This window comes from Lontra canadensis, unplaced genomic scaffold, assembly GCF_010015895.1.
Source record: "Lontra canadensis isolate GAN:19392208 unplaced genomic scaffold, GSC_riverotter_1.0 scaffold33, whole genome shotgun sequence".
Classification (NCBI taxonomy): domain Eukaryota; kingdom Metazoa; phylum Chordata; class Mammalia; order Carnivora; family Mustelidae; genus Lontra; species Lontra canadensis.
The window spans coordinates 19,181,371-19,207,989 of NW_022631027.1; the positions used below are offsets into that span (position 1 = coordinate 19,181,371).

A 26,619-nucleotide genomic window follows, 5' to 3' on the forward strand; every position below is an offset into this window, starting at 1 on the left:
TTTCCCGTGAGCTGCCCAAATAGCAAAACTCGAATTTTTCCTCTTGCTGGGAAAAGCAAAATGAAACTTCTGCTTCTTTGTACCATCCAAAATTCTGGCAAATGGCACGTGAGAAGAAAGTAAATATGTGTTCCACATTTACTAATAGCTGGCATTCATGGTGTCTGACCACACAGAGTAAAGAGCAACACGAGCCAATGTGTTTGCAGGGCTCTCTTGGGAAAAGAAGCTTTGGGCTCTGCCCTGGTCCCCGACAACGACAGACTGGCAGGCTGTTTCTTGCACAGCTCGAGGCAAGCCATTAATCTGTCAGTACCAGCATCTTTAGAAATCCCAGCATTAAGACTTAGGAGGGGAAGAGGAGAGAGGAGGTTGAATAGCCAGAAATGTGGCTTTTTAAACACCTTAGTCAATTCACAACGCTGTGCAGGCTTCTACGTATCCCTTCTCTGAGATTTCTGGTGCCAGGTGTGACGCTGGAGTGCAATTTATTCATCCTCTTCCACGTACGTGGATGGAAACCAGCCCACCTGAAAAAGAAAAGCAGCCACTGTAGCAACATGACTTTGTATCTGGCATTCCAGAGGGTTCTACAAAGAGAGCATTTCGTTCTCATAACACCCCGAGTAAGCTGAGGTTTTATGGCCACTGTAGGAGGATTGGTTTAACTGCCCTAGAAGCCTGATAGCGTGAGTGATAGAGACAGAGGAATAAAATAAGCCAACACGGTGTTCTAATCTGGTCACACAAACAAATATGTAAATTAAGTGTAATAAGAGCTCTCCTACTTAACGCTTCCTGTTTCTGCTACAGAACAGGATACAAAGACAGAGGTGCTAGGTCCCATTCTTTCCAATTTAGATCAGCAGCCTCTTATAAAGATTCTGTTGTCCACATAAAATTTATACTCTGAAGCTTATAGACTAAAAAGAACTGAACTTGAGTGCCTTATAGACTAAAAAGAACTGAACTTGAGTGCCTGTTTTCAGGGAGGACCCCCACCGTGCTCCAGAGCCCTGGCTCTGTGGGGTGAAGGCCCCCGCACGGGGTGCCAATGACTGCTGGGTCCCCTTCATTCACCCGCATGAGCACATCAAGAAGGTCAACTCACCCTGCCGTTGACTTCTCCTCTCCACCAGCCATTCGCACTCATCTTCGTGTAAATCTTCACCACATCTCCCTTCAGCAAGGACAACTCTCGCATGTCTCTGGCACAGAAGTCATACCGCGCAATGGCAATGCCCAGCACTTTCGGACTTAGCACTGTAAAGAGATGATGGCGAGTAAGAACTGACTTGTGGTTTCACACCCACCAGAGCCTATGCAGATGAGTGTTCTAGATGCTATCAAAATGCACGGCCATGATTTCACTACACACTAGTGATAATGGCGGAGGAGCTTGAAAGCAGCACAACTGCTGTTTCAATTTGGTCAGGTGTAGTAGTCAAGTTCACTTCATAATGTTTAAAGAACCATTGTTCTGCTTCCTTCTTCGCAAAGACCTCAAAACAGAGACTAGTTTTTGTGGAAAAAAAAAAAAGTTAATACCTAAATTACAGTGCAAGTCGAGATAGAATCTAAAATAACTAGCATAAATTTCCTATTGATGGCACAGTAATCCATTTCTAACGAGACCCTCTCAGGTAAAAGCTACATTTTTACCTTGTAATTTCAATGGAGACTCAAAACAACCAAAGGTTTTGCTCTGAAATTCTCCTCTTGAATCCATGTCATTACTTCTAGTTAAATGGCTCTTCCTCCTCCAGTCAGCCTTTTTTGGAGGAGGGTGGTTAAAACTATTTGGGGACAAACTCAGTTGTTGTTTTATAAAAGATTTCATGTTTCACTGGAAGGATGCATAAACACCATCAATTTGTCCTCTTTCTTTCAAACAAATACGGTAGGTATAGAAAACTTTGCTGAAGAAATGTACTCAAAAACAAGATGTCAGAGTGTTCATTTGCTATATTCAGATCTGTTTTACGGTAAGAGAAGAGCTAACTTACTCCTTGTCCTAACCCACCCTGCCTTGAAAGAAAAACTCTGTTCAAGCTGTACGCTTGTTCTTCTCTAGTGTTCTGTGACACATTTCATACTAACTCCTCTACCTGTTGCTCCTTGGGGTTATAAAATGTTTTCAATTATATGTGCAGTGATTCTGAGAATCACTCACCTGGGAATGGTGGGACTTTATAAACCTTAAATGGCAGAGGAACGGAAGTATAAGAAAAAAGAAACAAATGGGAAATGCCACACATCTATATTTTTAACAGTTCCCAGTGCCCAGGCAGCCGTGGTTATGACTGGTGTTAGCCTCAAAGGGCCTGCCCACTTGGGATCCCCACAGGCATCGCTGGCCTATCCCTCAGAGCTTTGCCATGACAGTTAGTTTTGAGTCTCCAGGTGTCTATCATGAGATAAACGAAGAGCAATGCTCTAGATTTCAGAACTGTAAAGGGAGTAAAAATAGGTCATTTTATTTTACTGTTCAGACACAAACCACTTTAATAGTTTTCTTACTGAAACCTGTCCCATTACTGGGGCACTACTCTCAGAGTTGGTGCCCATAAAAACACCCCAGCGATGGAAAAACCAATCATCAACGTAAATGTGCGACCTTGCACAGGTCTCTCTAACACTCGAGGTCACACATTTCTCATCTATAAAATGAAAGGTCTCTGCTAGCTGACGTCTAAGTTCTTTTGGGACTAGAGGTTATGATTCCACTGGGACTTACAGGTTAATTTTTAAAAATCTGTAAGAAAACATACTTGACCTAGCTATAATGTACTCCCCTACAAGGCACATAAACAGCCATCAAGTTCTCAGGCTCGTGACAGAAATCAAGAGCAGGATGCCTGTACACAAGCTGATGGGTACTGCTCATCCTCCCACGCAACATGAACTTCAGTTTTCTAGTTGGACACAAAGTTGGGGTTTTGGTTCTGTTTATTTTATTAACGGAACTATGTTAACATTGGCTTTCCTCAACTACAGTTTCTGAGCCTCAAGAAAACTAATGATTTTAGTAGAGTGGTCCATTCCCCTTTGTATTTTCAACCTTAACCCTTTCCAACCTCTCCCCCAACAGATTAAAAAAAAAATGGTGGAAATACATAAAATGAGCACACACATAAGACCAGAGGAGTGAGATGTCATGACAGATGATGACTTTATGACAGAAAAGAGGAAACTACACAGTGACAATGTGACTCTAGGGACTACTTGTGAGGAGATGCATCTATACGAGAAGCAATACACAGAGGTCAAAATATTTTATTTGCAAACAGAAGCAAGTGGAAAAGACATATAAAAGCAGTAAAGCAGTACCTGACCAGAAAGGAGTGGAAGAAGGGGGAACAAAGCTGTAGTCTGGAGGAGTTACAAAAGAAAACCCACAGAACAAAGAAGGGGCTTAGAGAAGGAAAGAAAAAGAGAGAAGCAAAAGAGCATTTAGGTAATGGCAAAAAAACCATCTCAACACATCTATTTGCTTGTCTATAATCATAAGGAAACAGTCACATCAAAGTCGGAATCTCAAGCTTTGCTTTTACCCACTTCTCCCCTATCACCATTTCTAAATAAAGGAGAAGCCAGATTTTTCCATTTTGACTGACATTAGTTCTGAAATTTAGAGTGGTCTATCCCTTTGCAGGTGAACAGAGCATACCCACTCCACGGGCCATCTTTGAGCCCCTTTCCATCCAAGGATGGTCTTCTTTTGATGTGATGCACAATTCCCACTTTGTTACCCCAGTGGAAAGGGGGAACCTGTAAATTCTTAATGGAAAATATGCTTCACGTCAAAACTGATATAAAGAGGCAAGAGCCTATAGAGTAGTGTCAACGAAACATGCAGAGCCCACAGGAAAGTCACTCATATGGTTAGGCACTACCCCAACCCCCAATTAAGCATGCACATGCTAGTTAATTCACACACACACACACACACATACACACACACACAATGTCAATCATTCCAAAGCTTATCATATCTGGAAAAGTAAATACATCCTCCAATTTCAGGAATGTATGGAAAAGTTCTATGTAAAAACTCTACCCTCAGAAACTTTTTACGTTACTTTCAAATAATAAAAGCGAACAGTTATCAAGTGGTTGTGAAGTGTTAAACATCATCCTCCATGTTTTATATTCAGCACTTAATTTAATTGGCCCAACAATTCAAAGAGGAAGGTACTGATACCGTTTCCCCTTGATCTCTTAGAATGACCTAGATCAAAGCCAGGCAGGAGGACTTCAGGGTCCAGGCTCTTAACTGCCACACTGCTCTGTGTCTAGCACTCTGCTCCAGGTCCCTCCCCAGGTGGTTCACAAACTCTACCTCTTAATGCCATGACTCCATGGTAAAGGAAAATAAAGGCATTTTCTCCCAGTATTTATTCCCCCCTTCAGGCCTGTAATAGGTGGTTTGGTCAGGCTGTGTTTGCCCAAAAGGCACACTTCACTTCTCCGTCTTCTTGCAGGGCTATGCAGGTATATGACTGAGTTCCTGTCACTGAGACAGAAGCAAGGGTATTGTGAGGCAACTTGTGGGACCTTTCCTGGCAAGGCAGCTGGCACATGCATTCATTCACTTTTCTTTTGGGTTCTTTGTTCTATCCTGCTGTGTGGAACGTGAAAGCTACCATCTGGGTCCATGAGAAGAAAGGCCACACCTTAAAGACGGTAGCTCCTAAGTGTGAGGGAAGCTGGGTTACTGAAGATTTAATGGAAGAGATGACCTTCCCCACAGTCATGGACTGACCACTTCCAGGTTTTTACAGTAAAGAGAAATAAAGGTCTAGCCTGTTTAAGCCAATGGTTTTTGGATTTCTGTGACTTGTACCTGGACATAATCTAAACAGTAACAAAAAGTTTCTAGGACCAAGGGTGAGGTGAAAGTGGGCTAAACAAACCAGAATGAGTACATATAATCTTGCAATATATTCTATCTCTTTCAGACCACTGACGGATCTGAGCCCCAGAATTCTCCCGAAGGTAATGTTCTTGTCAGGAAGGGGATCTGTGATACTTATGAACGGCAGTAGCTCACAAAGGGGATCCTCAGGTACTACCTAAGCAGACCAGCCAAGGGAATTGCATGGGATTCAGTTGCTCTTGGAGCCACGGGCTATGAATAAGCACGGATGCATCCACGACACGTTCCTCATGAATGGCCGTACACATTTACTTTTAATCTATCCTGAAGCATATCCTTGTTGATAATCAAGTTTCTTTTCTAATCCACTGTACCTTCCACATTACATTTTTAAAATTTTAAAATTCAGTGGTACATGCCTTTACAACTAATTTTCCAATCTGCTCAATTCATTTATTGCAATGCAACATAACTGGTTTAAATTTCCTTGAGATCCTGTTATAGCCACTATTAGAGAGAGGAAGGGATGCCATCTCTAATTTAATGAGAAAAATGGCTCATATCTAACTGCATTATCGGCAGAAAATCTGGTGCCAAGACTTCTACCCCAGGTTTGTGAGAACTTAAATTAGTATCCCCCATTCTACACATTACTTCTGGCAAGTACTGGAATTTTCTCCTTGAATTGCTTTCTAAGTGTCCATCCTTGATTATCTCTCTGGTACTATTTTATCCATAAAGTAATAAAAGAAGACTGTATTTCTTCAAAATTTCTAATGAAGGTAATGTAAGTCAGCAGTCTGAAATATAACAAGAGATAAGTTAGCTCTAGAAGAAAGAAAGAAATAAGAAGTCAGTGAAAACACATTTAAATGCAATTTAAATAATTGATAGATATAAGATCAGATAACCTGTCTCTAATGTTAAAATATCTAACTTTCTTAAGTAATATGGATAATGCCCCTCACTATGCACAGTGGACATGAATCAGTTTCAGATACATAATATCAGTGTGCTACCCTCTCCCTTATATAACCCTGAAAGTTTTATACACACTGGCATTCATGTCTAGTGGCCACAATTAGAATCTTCTTCAACCTCATCTAAAATAATATAATCTTATATTGTAAGATTATTATAATGGTAATATAATGGTAAGAGTATTACCATCATAATGGTAGCTATTCCCTTACGGTTAAGCCTTGTCTCTGCTGGCTTCACTTGAGACTAATTTTTCCCCCCAATGAATGTAACAAATTCTGGGATATGCCCTGGGTCCTCATGTGAATTCCAGTCTGTACTTTCAGATGTTTTCATGATACAGCCAGGAAGGACCACCATTATCTCTGACATAACTTGCCTGAAACCAAAATCATCATCTTCCTCCTTGTAATCTAGCTCAAACTTCCACAGTTTCATCTTTTCAATGCCTTTCATATTCTTGGCAAACAACCCTTGCAAAGTCAGTATGCTTTTTATTCACTGCCCTCTTCCTCTGAAATATGAAGTTCTTGCTTCATTGAATTCTCAGCTCTACCATCCCAACCCAGGTACTTACACCATTTCTAAACTAAGACAACTCCCTCCTTTTAGTATTCTTGGTCTGAACTTTGTTTCCATCCTATTCTAAACACTGCCTCCCAGCTACTCAAGATAAACAGAGATTCATCATTCCTTTTCCCAGATCATGAAATCCAAACTCTTGCCTTGAAGTCCATGGCAATTCATAGTCTGGCTATTCCCTGCCTTTCTAACCAGATCGTCCCATCATTTTGTCCCATAAATTCTTCTCAACCAGACCAGCTGGTGGGAACCCCTGCCGAGGTCCTTGGCTTTGGTTTCAACTCAAAACTTCTGCTCACTCTGGAAGGCTGCTCCTCTGCCTTGCCTCTGTTAACCTCAACCCCCTTGTCTCCAAAGCTCCGCTCAGGACCTTTCCACAAGCCTTCCCTGACCAAGCCAGACAACACTGGTCCCCTTCCTTCCTTGTTCTTTCTAGCCTTGTGACATGGCACTCCGTGGCTCACTGCTTAATTACTGCACATGCTGCTGTGTGGTAGCTCCAGTTAGTTGTGGGTTCTGGAGAGCAGGGGCTAACACTTTTACTGCCGCTGCACCCCCGCAGGATTAGGCCCGGTGTTCAGCTACTGAAGCTGCTGAATGGACAAATATCTCAGCAGGGTATTTAATTTTGCAAGCTCCTTCTGTCTCCTCCTCCTATTCATTTAGCTCATCTTCTGCACATGTAACTGCTCAAAAAGACTTCCAACAAAAGCCAGCACAACACAAAGAAAAGAACATGAAATATGTTCAGGTTTTATTCCCCAGGATCCCTGAGAACCCTAATCTATCAATGATATTCCTACAATCACTGCAATTTTTTCAGAGATGCCGAACAGCTATTAAGCACTGTCTGTCCCTTGGCATTAAGCGTACTGTATGCCTGAGGAATCTCCTTAGGGGTAAAAGGTTAATCAGTTTCTCCTGCCACCCAGAGCATCGCTCCCAGCCAAATATTTGAAGGATGGGTAGGGATGCTTTCTAGTTTTCTACACATTGTAGCATGACTTATCGTTGCCACTCTTCCTATATATTAGTTTTCAGTGCCTTTGAGTCCTCAATTCTCATATGCTGGCAAAATAGCGTTTGAATGCCTGGTATCTATGGAGACAAGAGTATAGAGCACATGTTCCCTTGGAAAGTATGAATTTAAATCTAGATGTAAACTATGTCAGAATAAGGTGTTTGATTTTTTTTTTTGCAGAGTGGCTTAACATGCCATATAAAAAAAGGATATAAAAACACATTTATATCCTTATTGACAACTTAGCCACCTATTTCTAGGCACACATACAAACATGTTTTCTCCATCAAATGCCTATTATACCAAGATGCTGCTAATGTAAGAATTACTGGTAGATGCCTATCCTGGAATGGAATTAGAAACAGCCAAGTAACAGTAGCATTCAAATGAGAGTGCTGAGGTGAATGATTATCTCTCATCCCTTTCACTTCCTGGGCTAATATTCACTTCACCACCCAGTATTACAGATAGCTTGTCTGTTAGCACACTGCATCATGTGGGGAAGCTTCTTGAGAGAAAGAACTCTTCTTTTTCCTATCTGTGTCCTCTGAGACAATGTTAAGTCTATGTTGAGACCTTTATCACTGAAGTAATCATTTGCAAACTGCATGCTTTAACTGAGGGCCTAACTTTCCTCCTTCCTCAAACACTTTGAGCTCCTTTCTAGCACAAAGGAGAGCCTTACTCAGAGAGACCAACACACTCAGGCAGGTGTCTCTGGCTATTTTTCACATGACACCTGGCACTCAACTGGACTAACATTGATGGGGTATGAGAAAGTGAATGACTCATAGTTTATTGATTTAATATTTCTCATTAGGAACTCTGAAGAATACAGTCAAATATTATTTATCAACTTTTCCAAGTTAAGCAAACAAAACCTAAAATACAACTTCTTTAACTGAAACAGAAGTTACCTGTTAATAAATTGGGAACAGAAGCTATCAGCACAGCCACAATCAACTGGCAAAACACTACTGAACAGTAGTCAGTTCTGAGACCTAACTGAGAAAACAGAGCTACAGAAGTGTATCAAGTAAGAGGAACACAGTGCTCACACTAGAATAAAAAAGAGCTCGTGAATTGGTATTTGATGCCTGTACTTCTGTTGTCAAGGCTAACTAAACATTGCTTTAATGTTTTAGTTCTGCATGGATTAGGCTATTCATGTTCATGAACAAATGAAAATCTACTCAATTTTCAATAATGTTTGAAATTTATACACAATAGAGAGCAAGCTCAATCAGTACTCTTCCTTATGGCACTAGTTATCAAATCACGAGGTAGTTCGGAACTACTACTACATGTATAACTGAACATGACCCTAAGCATTTGCTAATTATTCTCTGAAATAGACATTCCACGTGCTTCTCTCTATTTAGGTTGTAACAACCACGTGTTCACACTCACTTATGTAACATGAAACTGTTAGTCTAGATATCAGGCAGTTGGCCGATGGTACTGTCATCAATACAGTGATCCCTGTGAATTTGCTGCCCAGCAGTGGCCTTGAGGATAATGATGTTCCTATGTGGGACACTCTGATGAGCAATCCAGTAGACTCTTTTTACCAAGACTGTCTACAGATGGCCTAGCCGCAGAGAACATGCTGAGAATTTAATGAATGTTTAATTTAAATTTGTGGTTCTTAACCTGGTTTTATTTTAGAACCTAGCCATGTCTTAGACATAATGTCAAAAATTTGCTGCCTCATTTTCCAAAAATGTTCAGTGTTCATGTATATTTTATATATTGTCCCTTAAAAAAAGAATTTAGAATGGCTTCATTTCATTGAATCGGGCATCTGGTAAATGGACCAATCTCCTTTAACCTGAAATTCAAAGGTATAACAAGGAAAACTTGCATCTAGAATCACTGGAAAAAACAAAGAGCTACTTTGTATTCAGTACTGCATGGTATATAACATATAAAGCCATTAACAAGAAAAAAATGAGTAGAAGGCCTTCCCTACTGTTATGGAAAATCAAATCCTTTGACATTTCTAGGAATTTCAGTTTATTTATAGACATCTACTTCATCATGACACAAACTTGATTCTAAATCCTCACTCTAAAAATAATTGACAGATGTTTATTAAAAAAAAAAAAAACACTGATGTGCCAAGTATTGTGCTAAGGTGATCCTGGAGATGTAACAAGACAGAGCATCTGACTTCAGAAGAGCTTAGAGGTTTGTGAAAACACAGACACATACAGAATTGATAGAGATGAAAGTAGTCATTTTGGGTTAAGAATCCTATGACTAGACTTTAGGCTCCATCTGAGCCCCTCCTCAAAAAAATCTCCAATCTTCCACCTGCTCAGGTCAAGAACCTTAGTCATTCTTGAATCTTCTCTTGCTGTTCTATTTCACACCTGATGTGAATTTCCTGTTGCATCACATTCACAATCCATCCCTCACAAAGCAGCAGTTGTTCCAAGCTGCCTACCTCTCCGCTGGGGCGCTGCATGGACCTCCTTACTGGTCTTCCTGTTTCTACCTTGTCCCCCACTTCTCCACAGTCTTTTTTCAACAAAGAAGCCAGGATAATCCTGTTAATACTTAAGGTTCAAATCATGTCTTTCCTCTACTTAGATCCCCTAGTGGCTTCTCATTTCTTCCAGACTAAAGGCTAAAGTCCTAAAAGACCCTGCATGGCTTGGCGTCCCTTACTTGTCTTTCTGCTCTGGCCACAGTGACAGGTCCTACACGCTCTTTCCTTTGCACTGGCTACTCCCTCTCTCACTTGAGTCTTGACTCAAACATCACCTTCACAAGGAGGATGACATCGTTGCTCCATAAGAGAGTCGTGGAAATTGACCACTCGTGCCAAGTGGTACAGAGAGAAAACGGGGCTTATTGGGGGGGGGGTGACACATAGGCAAACAAGTAAGTACAGTGCACCCCAAGCTCCCACTGTCCTATTGCTTAGGTTGGGCATGGATGGTCTGCACATACCACGGTCAAAATTCTGACAGCTGACTTTACAGACTAATAGTGTATTTAGGCAAGTTTGTAATAGTAGAAATTCCATTATGGACTGAATGTTTGTGTTGCCCCTATCCTATCCCCGAATTCATATGTTGAAACCTAATGCCTAATGTGATGCCATTAGGTAACGGGGCTTTTGGGAGGTGCTCAGGTCATGAGGATGGAGCCTTCATGAATGAGATTAATGCTCTTATGAAAGAGATCTCACCAAGTTCTCTAAGCCCCTTCTACCATGTGAGGACAGGTGGTACCTTCTGTGAATCAGAAAGCAGCCTCTCGGCATACACTGAATCTGCTGGCACCTTGATCTCGGACTTTCCCGATTCCAGAACTGTGAGCCATACATTTCTGTTGTCCTTAAGCCACTCAGTCCATGTAATGTTATAGCGGTCCGAACAGACCAAGACGTGGGTCCTACAAGTGGCTTGTTAGAAAGGGGAGCTTCTGGAGCCAGTGGTGTCAGCCTCTCCTACTGTTGAGATAACTCTGAACTGTTGAACCAGCTTTCTGCTCAGCTACCAAAAGGAGGAAAAATGAGCCCCCAGTTTTGTTCTTCATCCCCCACCCCCCTACTTAAAGTACTAATCCTCCTCTGGCACTCTTGAGTATCGCTGTTATATTTTTTTCCAGAGCACTCACCAACTTCTAATATACTTGGGACCTGTTTTTATCTATTACCTGCCTTCCTCACTAGCATGTAAGTTCCACAAAGGCAGAGATGTTTTTCTGTGTGTTTTTTTTTTTTTTCACTGCTGTGTATTCTCCAGCAATTTGAACAATGCGAACAATGCCTTCCCTGAATTAGGCTCTCAATAAAGATCAGCTGAATAAATAAAATCTTAAAAAAATAAATAAATAAAGATCGGCTGAATGAATGAATGAATGTGAGGACCTATGGAGGGGCTGCTGGTGAGAGTAGAAAGGGAAAGAAGTTTCTGGACTCATCCCAATAGGGAGAACTGTACCCTATGAGGAAGAAAGAAAAAAGAAAGAGGGGGAAATGAACTGGACAAGACTGAACTTTGCATAGAAAGACTGAGCAAACTCTGAACCAGCCAGTCAGGCAATACAGGAATCTTTATTTATGCTCAATCCTGGCAAATTTGAGTGCATTTTTAGCAGGTTGGCCATGATGGCAAGCGAGGTGGCCACCATGCATCTGAGGGGGTACTGAATAATCTGAGGTAGTTTATAGGAAAGACAAAGATAGAAACAGAGTGGGTAAGGGGTGAAAAAGCACACCAGAACAAAGGTTACCATGGTAGAGAGAATATATCGTATATTTACTTTGAGTAGCTCTTAAGAGATGAACTATTATATGTAGGTACGGTACGTTTTTAGATCAATATAAGAAAAAACTTTTCATTTTGTTCAAAGAATAAATTGAATGCTTTGTACTGCATTAGACATGAAGTCACCTGACTATTCAAGCAAAGTCTGAGGATGACCTCTCAGGAGTATCATAAAAGGTGCCCGTTTGAAAAAGCCTGGACAGGTGAGGCACCAAGGTGCTTGGTACAAAAATCCCCCCTGCATCCCTCTCAGTTGTTCAGACATTAAGCTAAACTGCAGGTCACACTTCAGGGGTATGAGAGAGATAATACGTGGTGCAAGTAGATGCTCAAAAATGTTGAATGCATAAAGGAATGGATGAAAGGAAAACCAAGACAGTTCTGTACTCAGTTTCACATGCTGTTGGAGAGAAGCAAGTTGCAGAATTAAGAACTGCTCTCTTCCGCAGACTTGGAATCCAGTGGGGGAAGCTGGTATCAGTGGCAGGTACCAGAAGAAGAGAGCTCTCGGCATTGTTTCTCAAAGCCAGGAGCCTTGTCCAAACTGTAGAAAGGATAAAAGAATTCTCAATTTAGATAAACTTCTGTGTGTTTCATTGGCTAAGAGAGACTAGAAAAGCCTTGGATCGGGGCTGCCACACAAGGGTACTACAGTCAGTCAGGGAAAAGTATGCACATTGATCGAGACCAGTTTTTAATTTAGAACATAAGGTCTATGGGAAAGGACAGTATAAAAGATGAAAATATTAAAATATATGGCTGCTTTTTGAGCTTTTAAACATTAAAAAAGATGGCTTTGAATGAGGTTATCTGTATTTGTAGAATTTCCATCTGTAAGCTCTATTTCTGAAGGGACCCCGAGTACAGGCTACTAATTTTTGAAGCTATCAGGTCCAGGATAAAAGTGTCTTATAGTAGCTAGTAGAGCTCTTGAAGTAAGTAAATAAAAATGGGGAGCTCAGCATGACCTGATAATGAAGATGTCCAACTGTAGTTGATCAGTGGCCCAAGAACAGTAAATTCTGCGGGCATCATAGACACGCTGAGGAAAAAGAATATAAAAATGTCAGCAGTGTGTTACAACTGCCTTAGCCCATAGAAGAGTGTGTATACTGAGAGGATGTAGCTAAAGCCCAGGATATGAAAGTGGGGGACCGAAGTCCCAAGGAGAAGGGCTTTATAGAAATGTTAAAAGGGGTCCAGCGAGGCTCGTGTAACATTTCACACTGGGGTACAGTACTGGAAGCGGTGGCAGGAGCAGCAGGAACAGGAAGAGCTGAGACATAGAGCATTGCCCATGTGCCAGATAAGCTTCTATGTACCTCACGAGCACCACTTCTTTTAATGCTCATCAAGCGGGCATTAAAGCTCATGAGCCAGCATTGCACGCTGAAGTAAACTCGGGAAACTCTACGGAAACTGTCATTTCCCTTGTCACATGAGCAGCACTTGTGGCACATCTGTGTGGCACTTCCGTGGCACTTCCTATGGAGCTACAGTTCACAGAACTGCTGGAGACATTAATGTACATAAAAGGGGTCTGAAAAACACAGTGTGCCATTAATCATCAAATTATTAAATATCAGACAGAATTATTGGGTTCTTACGTACCAAATATTTTATATGAAGTTTCAGACATAGGTCTTGGAAACTCTCATTGGCTTAGAAGTGCTTTCTCTTAGGAAGATAGTGCATTTTACTGCAGGAAAGTTACAATCCATTTAAAACACTTCATTGTATTAAGGTAATGGTTTCCTTCTAACTCCCATCCATTGACTGACTACCTGTCTACTCTAAAAATGTAAGTCCTCTTACCACTCTAACTTGTAAATAATTTATAAACCATCAGTTATAAACAAACAAAATAAGGATGGAAAAATTTAGAGAAGAACTTTAAACTGATACAAGCTTGTAATGGGTTGAACGGTGTACCTCCTACCCTATTCCAAAAGATATGTCCTCCAAGAACCTGTGAATATGATCTTCTTTGGAAAATGGGTCTTTGCAGATTAAATTAAGGATCTCAAGATGAGAGATGAGGTCATCCCATCTTTGTGGGGGAGGGTTTCTAACTGCACTAAGGTGGGCTCTGAATGCAATAACAAGTGTATTTTTAAGATAGTGGAAAGGGATATGACACACAGAGGAGCTGAAGACAGTTGAAGACAAGGCAGAGATTGGAATCATGTCTCTATAAGCCTCGGGATGGCAGAGACTGCCAACAGCCGCCCAGAAACTATAAAAAAGGCATGGAATAGATTCTCCCTCAGAGCCTCTAGTAGACACCGATCCTGCCAACACTTTGATTTACAACTTCTGGCTTCCAGAACTGTGAGTGAGCAAAATTCTGTTATTCTAAGCCACCCAGTTTGTGGTCATTTTTATGGCAGCCCAAAGAAAATATTACAACGGGGTTAAAACAAACAGTTACATTATCAGAATAAAATGGAGTCATACCCAAATGCCAAGTGATCAAAGAAAAAAATGACCAAAACCTGAGCATAAGATAAGGGGATCGGAAAATAAGGGTAGGTGAGAATGGGTTTGTTGAATTACAAGGGCGAGAAGGTAAAAAACTAAATGAAGTGAATGTTTGAGATAAGAAATATCATCCCCTATTACACCATGATTAAACTAATAAACAGTGGTTAAGGCACTGTCAGGCTGTTTCAGGAATTATCAGAAACATGAAAGCTCTATTATGCTCTACTAAGTTAAATAAACACAAATGATACAAATTCTCCAAGTTCCTAACACCCTGGCTAAAATGAAGTTCATGAACCTTGTTAGATGGTTAGGAGAATAATGGAGAGCCATGTGTGGAAGGAAAGAGGCCACACTGGGGTGAAGCTGCCCAGGCCCCAGCTTTATGTCCTACAAGGTCATTTGTGTGGTCCCAGTGACCAAATGAAACCTTTGTTGATTTTTGAAGAATTGCTATAGTATTTGTCATCACACCAAAAGGAACATACTGATCTATATTTTATTTTCAAACTGCCCCATTTTTCCATGCTTTTTCAAATATCAACTACACATGCTATTTTAATACCTGCTATGTTTCCCATAGGCCTTATTTTCTGACTTCATTTATTTAGCCTTTTCTGAACACATGCTTCCTGAAAGGCACTGTGCAAAGGGTAATGTGAGAACTGAGGAGCAAAGGAGTCAGGTTCCTAAGCCCTGAAGGAACATGACATCAGAAGAAATCACTAAACCTATATAAAAAGAATATTACATGTTCTATGTAAACTATGAAACAGAGGTGTTAATGATTCATAAAACTCTTATCTTCATCCCTGACCACTCTTTTTGGTGCCAACTGTCTACTGAAATATTGAGGATGCACAGGTACTAAAACTTTTGGGCAAAACTGAATGTATCCCCCTTTTCCTCGATACCTGTTAATAGCTCTTCTGTTTCCCGGTCAATGGCTTCACCATTTGCCAGTCATCCAAGGAAAGTATTTGTGTATCTTCCCTGTACTGCTGCTACCTTGATTCCCTTATGCAATTAATTCAAATTCCAGAAGATCTCGAAATCCGCCATGGTCCTTCTCCACTTCGCGCTCTTGTTCAAACCAGCATCATTCCTCCCTTAGACATCTGCAATGACTTCCTAACTCATCTCTGTTCTGGCCATGCCTCCCTCCGAGCCCCTATCATGGAGTAGATAGTGATCTTTTTAAACAACGTAAACCAGTTCATATCATTTTCTGCTTATAAAGCTTAATACATTCCCATTGTATATATTAGAATGCATTCACTATGCTCCAAACACACTGACCTCCCAAGTCCTTCAACACACAGAGTTACTTGATGATTAAGGGCCTTCGCACAAGCTACCTCTCCACTGTGGATTTTCCCTACTCTCCACTACCTCACTCCACTACCCTGCCAACCCACACAGACCCTGCCAACCCACACAGACCCTTTACGTTTCACCTACATGTCCTTTCTAATTGTCCTTCCCTGACACTACGTGTAAGGTAGGCTCTCTTGTCCTACCCTTCTGGCTTCACAAGACTTGTCAAAATTCATGATTTATTTGTGAAGTTGTTTTCTATTTGTCCTTGTCCACCAAATTGTCTATCCTATTCACTGTTTTAACTCTAGCATTTGGCACAGGGCCTGGCACATGGCAAGTGCTATATAAATATTTGTTGAATAGAAGAACGAATAAATGAATAAGCAAATAAAGTGAGGCCATCAATAAGGAACAGATGGTTTCAAATAGGACCGACTCAGTACTCAATACTCCACATACGCCCAATTCAGTGCACCGAGCGCCCCCTGCACCGGTAGCAGGGGAAGGAAACCGGATGCTGCCATTTCTCTTTCAATCCTGTTGTACTCATACATCTAATGGGATTATCTCCAAATTTGAACATTTTACTTCCAAAATGATTCATTCTTAAAGTAGCAAGAATAATACAAAGAATTCCCATATACTTTCCACGTCAACCTCCTCAAATGCTAACGTTTACCATTTTGGCTTTATTCATCTCTGTTATCTTTCCTGAACCATTTCAAATATACTGCAGACATAATGCCTTTTACCTTTAACTACTTCAGCGTGTATTTTCTTTAAAACTAAAGACAGTTTCTTCTCGTATAGAAACACAGTACAATTATCAGCAAAAAATTAATACTATTAATGTATAAAATTCAAAATTTGTTCACTGTCTCATGTATATCCTTTAACATACATACATACATACATAAGTGAATAAATAACATTTTCAGGCCCAGGATTCAATCTAGGACACGTTGCATGTACTTATCATGTCTCTGCAGTCTCTGTTTTAATCTGATACAATTCCTCAGTCTTTGTCTTTCATGACATTGACCTTTTGGAGCACATAGGCCAATTATTCTGTAGAATGTCCTTCAAATTGGGTTTGTCTGATGTTTCTTCATGATTAGCTTCAAATTATGCCTCGTGGGGGCAAGAGTCCCACCAAAGTGATGTTGTGTCCTTCTTAGAGCATCACATTATGAGGTACACGTGATCTACTTGTTCTATTATTAGTGATGTTAACTTTAATAACCCGATTAAGATTTCTATTTTTTCTTTTGTTATTATTAAGTTCTTGTGAGATGATACTTCAAGATTATGTGAATATACTAATAACCAATTTTTTTTTTCTAATTAGCCAACTCTACTCTATGGTCCAACTAATTCTCCATAAATAAGAACTTGCAAAAATGTTTCAAGTCTGTTTATGGGTCAGAAATAGCTAATCATGCAACTTTTCCTAATGTAATGGTCTATTAACATTCTACCTTCCCTCCTTCCCTCATGAACACAGAGAAACCTAGAGTGCTATTTTTTTAAGAACATAATAAAATACCTAATCTCATTCGTCATTCATCCGATGAGAAAGCCAAATCCCAGACAGGCTAAGTGACTTGCCTAAGGTCAGACAACTACTTGGTAGAAGACCTGAAAATAATTAAGCACTCACTGTAGAGCAAGAAAGGCAAAAATCAGTTTGGTGCCCTTCAAATATATAAGCCCTACAGGTACTCCTGATGCAGTCTATGGCAGATTCGCTGTGGCAGTTTTTGGAGAGTAATGGGATTTTTATACAGATCTGCAGGACAGAGCAGAACATATTCTGAGGAGTGACTGTGGTTTCTAAGGAAGCACCATAGCTCACTGCTCTGCCTGAGTATTCTGTTTTCTTCCTTTATCTCTTGTTCTTCTCTCTTGGCAACACTTATAAGCCATTCCAAAGGCAAAAGTAAACTCTCATAGCTCTGGGAAAGAGCACTGCCTACAATGGGATCCTAACCCAGAACTGGCATATGCTCCTCGCCCAATACTCCAGACTCCTGTTTAATTCTAACCAATATCTTTATGAATGTTCTTTTGCATTTGCAGGGGATGGTTCTGCCATAACTTTATGTTTTACAAATTCAAAAAATAGTTGGTAATATACCCAAGAATATTCTAACCTGGACAAATACAGAAGCAAGCAGCCCCTTCTACAATGCCCTGGGACTTTCTTTCCCAAGGTGATCATACTATTTAAGAAAACAAAGCAAACAAACAAACAAACAAAGAACAACAAACTAGAAGGTTTGAGGAGTTGGAACTCTAATCTCAACCTCTACCCAGAACACAGGGTGGACACAGACATTAGCTTGCCTGCTCTGCTTCCTCCAAAACCTTTTAGAAGTAATGGAGAGGTCAGTGTCCTATCCAATCCAGTAACCCAAGGTAATATTTCTTGGTAAAAATTATTTTTAAATAATATTTACCAGCACACCCAAGCTATGAACAGAGGTCAGGACTACAAAGCCATCCCACACAATCCTCACACAGCATTCCTTTTTCCTGCTTCTGAGAAGCACAATATGCCAAAAAAGAGAAGCAGTGTTTTCATTAAGGGTTAACTCTCAATCAGGATTTGGTATAAATTAAGGTATATTTAAAAATTCATAAAAGCAAAGATGTGAATTTCCAGGAGTTAGAATTAGTAATTCAACTCAGAAATGCAGGGAAATGTTTGCTGTGTTAGTGGTACATACCAGTGGCGGCGGTAGCAGTGGAATCGGGGTAGCTGATATTTATTGAGTGTTTACCATGGAGCTCCTCATTTTAACCCGGAGAACCACCTGAGTGTTCTTATTTTATACAATGGTATAAAGTAAATGGAACACTGGGATAGTATTCTAAATTTGATCTAAGATTATAATAGTGCCGCATGGTAATGAATGAGTAATCCTTGAGTCCAGACCATCGTGCAATTATTGCTGACTGACAGACTTATTCCCTCGTTTTCTTTCTGGTCACTTTATAAGGGAGGTCTTCCACAATCACCCTATATAAAAAGAGCAAATTCCCAGCTCACACTTGCTGAGTGTCCCATTCAAATATAAGCTCCCTAAGGGCAAGAACTTGTCTTCTCAACTGCTATAGCCCAATACCTAGAACAGTGAGTGCCCTGTCCATGTTAGGTGTTTAATGCATATCTGCTGAAGGAATGAATAAAGGAATAATTGATCAACAAAACCAAACTCTGACAAAGATTAATTTTAAATGAATGATCTGTTTTTACTTCTTGATTTTAAAAGGATTCTGTGGTAGGCTCACCAGAGTCTCTTAAAAAGATTGGGCGGGGAATATTGGACTGTATGACTCTATTTGTTGAAAAATTCCCTGTAGCTCACATTCAAGTTCAAAATCATTCTGTTGCTTATGCTTTTTGTGCTTTAAAAAAAAAAAAAAAAGCAAAAAGCCTGAAACTCCATTCCTAGTGGCTAATAAAGTTTGGGCATTAAATACTTTGTTGAATATTAGAGACAAATTTTAGATTAGGCAACTCTGCTCATCGTTGGACAACATCCTCTGAACACCCACAAGTGCCAAGCACAGAGAAAGTGCTGGGAGTAACCACGCAGTGCAATATGAGGGCTAATGACCTTCCACTAATATGGGACATCTGCTCTCCCTGATTGCCAACCTCTCCCACCTTGGCTTTCTAGAACGAAGTGAACTCAAACAAACGGGATTTTTAGTATAACTGACCTTCTTGGCAACTTTCATCATTTCCTGCTGGTAGGAAGGCAAAGTAAAGGACAGTAGAAATTTATACTTTTCATTTGGGGAAAAAGGTCATAACTTTGGTAGACTCTTAAGAAATTTGTAGGAATGAAAAAGATATTTGTAGGAAAATTGTTTTTCGAGGAAAAACTTCCATTTTTAAATGAGTGGAAATTATGGCATATGTGAGAATCTAAGATAATTGGGTAACACTGGGTTAAAAAAGAAATAACTTTTTTTTTTTTAAGTTGGCTCCATGACCAACATGGAGTACAATGCGGGACTTCAACTCACAACCCTGAGAACAAGGCTTGAGATGAGACCACATAACTGACTGAGTTACCCAGACACCCCCAGAAAGATAACTTTTAATAGGTGTTTAAAACTTCAAAATAAAGTGCATTCTGACTACATTCATTACTCAAGCTTGGTCATTTATTACTGATCCTTGTGAAGAGAACAGCTATTAAGTGATTCAAACAGAAAAAAATCTGTCAGTTGATGTGACAAAGTACTTATATATTTACTTATATATAAGTGTAAAATTTTACTGATGTTGTTAGAGCCCTGCGTGTTTCCTGTTTCTCTTTTAGTTTTTGCTTTCAGAGGAAAAAGAAAAGTTAAATTTATATTACACGGTGCAAATTCTTTTTTTCATATACCCCTAGATATTCCTGTTTTGCTTAGGCTAAGGATTCTAAAAGTAATAAAGTTGTATTCATTTCTCCTCCAAAAGAATTTTACTTAAAAAAAATGGTATTAACATAAGGGAAGGAACTCACACTTTATTCATAGCGTTTTTCATCACAATGTTCTCTTTACATGCTGTATCTACCTCCGGGAAGATTATGTGACATTAAATAGTGATGAGAAAAAAGTTTCGACTTGAACTCACACTCAAACTATCAGATGCTTTTGGATGGTGTGCTAAGCTTTTGTGATTAGCTGTGGCACAGCAATCATTCTGCAAGAAAGTGGCTGATGTCTACCTGTAAATACTGGCATCAGAGGAAACATGCTTAGCCATTTCAAAATCCTGAAACTAACCATTGAAACAGGATCATAAGCAGATTTAGGATACCAGGTGAGATGGGCTAGCTGCACACCAGGCTTGCTTAGATACCATTAACTCAAACAGCACTATGACCACAAACACATATGAGTTAAAAGGAGTTGGGCTAATATACAAATCACTCAAAAGTACAAAACTTACATATTGACATATCCTTTACACTTCTGATGATTTTCTAAACACAAACATGACTTTTGATGTAGCACAGAGAACTATGGTCTAGACATGTTCATAAACCTGTGGGTTCATCTGATTTTGCTTAGATCCACAAAAAAAGTCCTGGCTAAACAGATCACTGTATTAACTCCAAAATTTAGAATGAAGATGTTTAATGTTCTTGTGCCTCTAATCCGATCCTTAAGGGACAGCAAATTGTGTTCTGAATTGCAGTACTCACAGCTGTTGCCTGCTCTATTACCCCTCTGTCCAGCTGAATGTTCGGGCTCCTTGTATGGAAACTGTAAGGTCGTATCCAAGGTTCTGAAACCTTCTTTAAGAGAATGATGCTTGTAGTACTCCACAAGTTCCTTCAGGATAAAAGAATTAAAGATTATTTTTGATAAGGATACTTTTATTCTCAAACACATGAACTCCTTGAACACATAATTATGTACAAGAGGAGGATGACTGATTTAATGCCAGATTTTCCATAAGTGTATGGGAGGGTAAGTAAACAATCATCTTTCCCTGCTTTCTGGATGTACGTGGCACGTAACTAACTAGTAATCATCCTTGTTACTCAGGCTGGCCATCACTGGTAATGGGAGTTACCTCCTACTGTTATTCATGGATAGAGAGCATCCTGTTAGTCTTCAGTCAGATGTGGTCAATGAAAAGAAACCATACTAAACTTTAACTGCAGAACAGTAATTATTGTTCTTATTTATGAAATACTTGCTTTTCTAAACAAAAATAAAGGGAGCAGCTGTTTGCTGAATATATAGCAATTTCTCATTTCCTGCATTTTCTTTCAACATAGCAGAAAAACAAACTTGATTCTCAATGTTCTTTTCCACAGTAAACCAAAACTGATAAACCACAAATGCCCCCTGATGTTATTTCTGGATTACAGTGAAGTGTTAGTGCCCTTCCATAGCTCTACACAGCATCGGCTACATAGAGATCAACAATGTAGTACTTTGCATTTTCCCTTACACCTAATTTGCCTTAAATATACCCAAGCCTAGTTGAATAACCATTCACCATCTTCCATACTAAAATTTCAGAAATTTCTCTTAAGATGTCGGTTTCGTAGATTCTGCACAAATCTGAATCCTTCTATTTTAAGTAGAAAAATGAATAATAATTCATAATGGAAAAATGCATATTATTATTAGATGAGTACTATAGGTATAATGTTTCTTAGAAATATCTAAAATAAAAAGCAGTATCACTTTTAACCTAATTATTTGGTGCTGCTATCAACATTTAAAACAAATAGGGTAAAAGTAACTTATTTCTTCTAAAAACCACACTGTCATCAACTCAGTACCTCCATTCAGTGGTTATGTTCAAAGTTTCCCAAAACAAATCAACTGAGACAAAAACCACCCAAAAGAAGTGAAAAAGAATCATCAATGATTTCTATTATTTATGATTTATGTTATTTATGGCTAACCTTGGATGAGTTATAGAATGCATTGTGTGGGGTGTTCCAGGGTCATTAAGATTATGAAGATAAAGCTACTGCCCTCTAGGACTGCTCACTCTTGAAGGAAAGTTAGGGGTTATGGGTGCTCAAAGGCAAGAAAGAGCACTTCTTTTTGTGAGCCCCATGGAGAGGATGAGGGAATGGTTCATGATAGAGGTAGCTTGGCTTAAACTGAATAACAGGCAAAACTGCAGAAGCTAGGAAGGCGGAAAGGATTGCTTTAAGTAGACCAGTCAGTCTAGAAACAGACATAAAGGTGATTGAGTAAAGGCCACATTCATAAACACAAAGGAGCTTGGTTTGGCTGAAGCACTGGGTAAAGCAAATGGAGATTCTTCAACTCCCACATCTGTAAAATGGGGAGAATGCCCCAGTGCACAGACTATAGCAAGAATGCATAGAGTGTCTGCAATGTGTGAATAATCATAACTATCACCACAATCCCATATGCCAGGACTTTTACAGGGCTTTGCACCATCTCCACACAATAAACAAGAAAGAGGCTTAATCCCCATTGATAGTCAAGTCTCAGAGAAGTTAATTGACTTGTGCAAGGTTGAACAGCTCTGTCTGTCTCCAATGTCTGTGCTCTTAACTACATCATACTATTAGCAAGTATTGCTTGGCAAATGTAAATACAAAAAAATGGAGGCAAAAGGGAAGGAGTATTTTCTAAATGTCCATGATCTACCAAGAACTTTGTTATCTTAGAACTAAGATGCTAAGGTTTTACATACTTCACATCTATAACTATCCCTATCTATCTATCTATCTATCTATCATCATTTATGTTTCTTCTATTATTTCTTTCTTGAGCCCAGATTATGGTGGTCTTTGATGAAGCAAAGGAATCTGGAACTGGACCAACTTGAAAAGAAAAAGAATCAAAATACCAGAAAGAAGCTTTTATCCTCAAAATGGCTTTAATAATAGGAATATGGCATTTGTATTATGGTGATTTTTAACATGGTTTGCAAAGTCTAGAATTAAATTCTAGAGACTAATATTATTTAATGCTTTTAAAAAATAAAAGGCAAAATTTTGTAAGGTCTCTGCAAGAACTGTACAAACACATACATCGTGTTGCTAATGCAAATGTTTACAAAAGTGTTCTTTTAGTCTTATCATTTAAACTAAGTAAAATGTGTTCTTTAACAAAAATATGAAAATAAACCTGAAAGTAACTATAAGCCAATAACTTGGAGCTTCAATGTAATTTTGTTATAAATAGTATGAATTTTATGCATTATAATATTATGGATTAGTAGGAATTAAAGTTTATGTGAAGTCGGCAAGAATCCACAGACTTACCATATTGAAAAGGAATTGGTGATCATTTCATACCTTCCCAGATCCAAATTTTATGGAAGGAAAAAATGACTTTTCCAAGGCCTAGGGTCATGCAGCTTGGTAAGCTACAAATACTCTTTTATCACTTCACTAAGCATAGAAGATATTTTAGTTCCATTTTTATAGACTTATGTGGGTAAATCTTCCTACATGTTTTCTGACTGGGTAGAATTAAATTGTGCCACCATGGGTCTTTTCCAATTTATGCCTTTATGCTTTCTGTATTTTAGTCTAATCCACCCCTGCTTTAGCAGTCATTGACCTTCAGGTACTACAAGTAAATAAGAAGACGCGAAACAAAAGAAATCGCTAAGCTTTCCTTATCTCACACTGACACAGCAGTGTCAACAATTCAAGTCTCTCTGAAAAATAATGAGTGAGAGTCAGTCATTCCAATTACCAAGGAAACAGGCAATGGAGATGATTTATAAACAGCATTTGGACATGGATTGTCTGGCATACATGAAAATTAGAACAAAATTAATGCCTTGTAATCTGGATATAGAAATTCATTTAGAATTTGAATTTAATGACTAAGAAAAACAAAGATTTTGATTAGCCAAGCTACTGAAACCCAAAGGGAAAAGCTTAGGTCATAACCACCTAAGGTCAATTGAGAAACTGGCTAATTTAGAACAAGTTCTGGAGTTTGCTTCCATTTCACATCCTTGCCAAATTAAAATTTAATTCCAGGCCCTAATAAGTTTCATAGGTAGAAGCATATAACTTTACCACCCATAATGGAAGGATACGGAACCATTCTCAAGCAACAACTCAAATGCACAGACCATTATATACTTATAATGGAAACTGTGTTATTTGACACCAACATGATGAAAGGCAATTCCTTGAAGTTGTGTGATCCTGATTTGGAGAAGCCCTTAGGCATTGCCAGAGAGAAGTCAAAGGTGCCTACTAATTCTCTCTCCCCTTCCAAACTGTCTGTTTGCTAGAACAGGAGCCATTCTTTCTGATCAAGTACCCATATGGTATTTTTGAGTTTAGGTGTAAAGGACAGCACTACTGTGAGTTCTTGCTACCGACAGATTTACAAATTTGAAAGCATCTTTAGAATAGTAGAGTCACTCTGAGTTCTGCAAAAACGTAATGATTCCACAAGGTAAGGATGCAATATAACTTGGTTCAACAAACAAACAGAAACAAAGAGGAGGGGCAGCTCCAGACTATAGTTCCTTGGTCTCTTCAGTAGTTTTTACGGTTATTTGCTAAACCTGTAAAAGTATTTATCCAAGACACAGTTTTTCAGCTGCTTAGCTTTCTTTTTACAATTATATCCTTTTGCTAGTATTTTTTAGTTTCATTGTAGTTAGGCTATTAATTCTGAATCCCCTCCCTTTAACCCACTGTGCTATGTGCTTCCCTTACATAAGACGCTTTCCTCCAGATATGGTAGGAAAACAACATGCCTGCGTCTCTAGCAGTGGCATTTATGGTATTTTACACATACCATATAAGGGGAGCCTGTTTTAGCTCCATGACAGTACTTTTAATTCCCTTTCCAGAACATCAGTGCAGAAACTTTTGCTGCTCTCTGGTACACATTATTTAAGGACGCTGGGGGTCTGCTGCTTATCCTAGAATCAAAGTTTTGTACGTAGATAGGAAAGCAAAGACCTATGTCCACTAATCCAGGTCATGAAGTATTTACCGGCTTTTCACTTCTTAACCTCAGCAGCTGATGAACTTTCTGGAGCTGAACCAAGGGACACAAAGCTGAATTGATTGGCCCTTTCTAGCGACTATTCCTTTCATCCTCTTTGCTTGTCTCCTCGGATGGGAGTTCCTTTTGTTACTTTCAAAGTCGGCAAAGCTGGCAGTCATCTTTTGGCCCTACAGCACTTTTTTTTAAAGTCTCACATTAACTGAAATACCGTGGAGCAGGCTCATTCCCATCCACGGAAGTTCTGCTGGTGAGAGCTCAAGCCGCTGTGCCTTGCAGCGATGAGGAGACCTCCTGTGCCTGCTTTTATCAGGACTCAGCTGGGGCTGCCATTCATTATTTGTGCATCCACTTGCCACCTGCCTCCTAGGTTTTCACTTCAGGAAAAACCTCCTCAGGTCCAGTTCTCTCTGTGCACAGCAAGCTTGTTCCAACAGAACATTCAGTCGCTTCCAGCAGGAAGGCCGCCTGGATCCTGGTTACTCGTTTGGCAGGACTCACATTTTCCAGGATATGATCTTGCTGCCCATCCTTAACTTTTGAATTGAAAATGTGATATTTAGGTCCAGAGTGATTTTCTGCCTTTTCTTTCAACTCAAGATGCTTCTATTTCTTTAAAACACTAATCCCTGTCTCAAAGCAGCTCTAGATTTTTAGATAAGGCTTTCAAGCTGGCTGATTTTGTAAGGCTCTCTTACGTTCCGTTTTAACTTTAATGTTTAACATCTGCAAAGTGCTCTGAGATGTTTTCCGGAGGATGCAATACGTATCATTTGACTGATGGGTCAATCAATGAGTGGTCCTTCCCAGTGTTCCTCAAAATACTTCAAGTGAGCTTACAAATGCATCTTGTATCTTGTGTCCAAATTCTTCATTACCTCAAGAAACCCTCAAACTTCAAAATCAGACTTGAGACCACTTTTAAAGAAACATGAACTTTTTATCGTCAGCAATGCATATATAATGCCATATAGACCCTGTTTTTATGACATCCATAATATGATGCACTAATTATTGAGTGCTAATTTTTTAAATTGTAGGAATAAAGTAATCTTGGTTCATTAGAAGCAACTTGGTAAGAATGTACTATTTCAATTTAAATATAAAATTCCTATGAAATACCAACTGTTTGGTAAAAATGCTACCCTGTTAATACTTAACTGTCCAAAATAATGAAACAGAATCATAGCACAGATGATTTAAAACAGCAGAAAATACAAAAAGTTTTTGTTTGATATTATATTGCATTTTGCACGGAATGAACCTAGTGAGAGGTATTTTACTAGTCACAATTTTTTTGTTGTTATTAAAATTACCTTCTTCTGGAATTTGAGAGGCAGGGCGGGGTGGGGGGAGGGTCGTGGGGGAAGGGAGGGAAAAAATGAAAGAAGATGGGACCCCGGAGGGAGACAAACCATAAGAGACTCAATCTCAGGAAACAAACTGAAGGTTGCTGGAGGGGAGGGGTCTGTGAGGGATAGGGTGTCTGGGTGATGGACATTGGGGAGGATATGTGCACTGGTGAGTGCTGTGAATCGTGTAAGACTAATGATTCACAGACCTGTATCCCT

At 39.4% G+C, this 26,619-nt stretch overlaps 1 protein-coding gene across 3 annotated transcripts in view; it reads right to left on the minus strand.

Moving 5' to 3' along the window:
- Nucleotides 1-218: 218 nt before the first annotated feature.
- Nucleotides 219-26,619, minus strand: part of VAV3 (vav guanine nucleotide exchange factor 3) — a 361,362-nt gene continuing 334,961 nt past the window's right edge. The window contains exons 25-28 of one of the 3 annotated variants that reach the window (XM_032867257.1): nucleotides 20,764-20,893; nucleotides 3,331-3,414; nucleotides 1,112-1,263; nucleotides 219-530 (exon numbers count right to left, since the gene is read on the minus strand). In XM_032867257.1, the coding sequence (XP_032723148.1) occupies nucleotides 489-530; nucleotides 1,112-1,263; nucleotides 3,331-3,414; nucleotides 20,764-20,893 (408 nt within the window). In that variant the 3' untranslated portion in view covers nucleotides 219-488. The remainder of the gene's footprint in view (nucleotides 531-1,111; nucleotides 1,264-3,330; nucleotides 3,415-20,763; nucleotides 20,894-26,619) is intronic. The other 2 variants (XM_032867258.1, XM_032867260.1) reach the window with 2 other exon arrangements.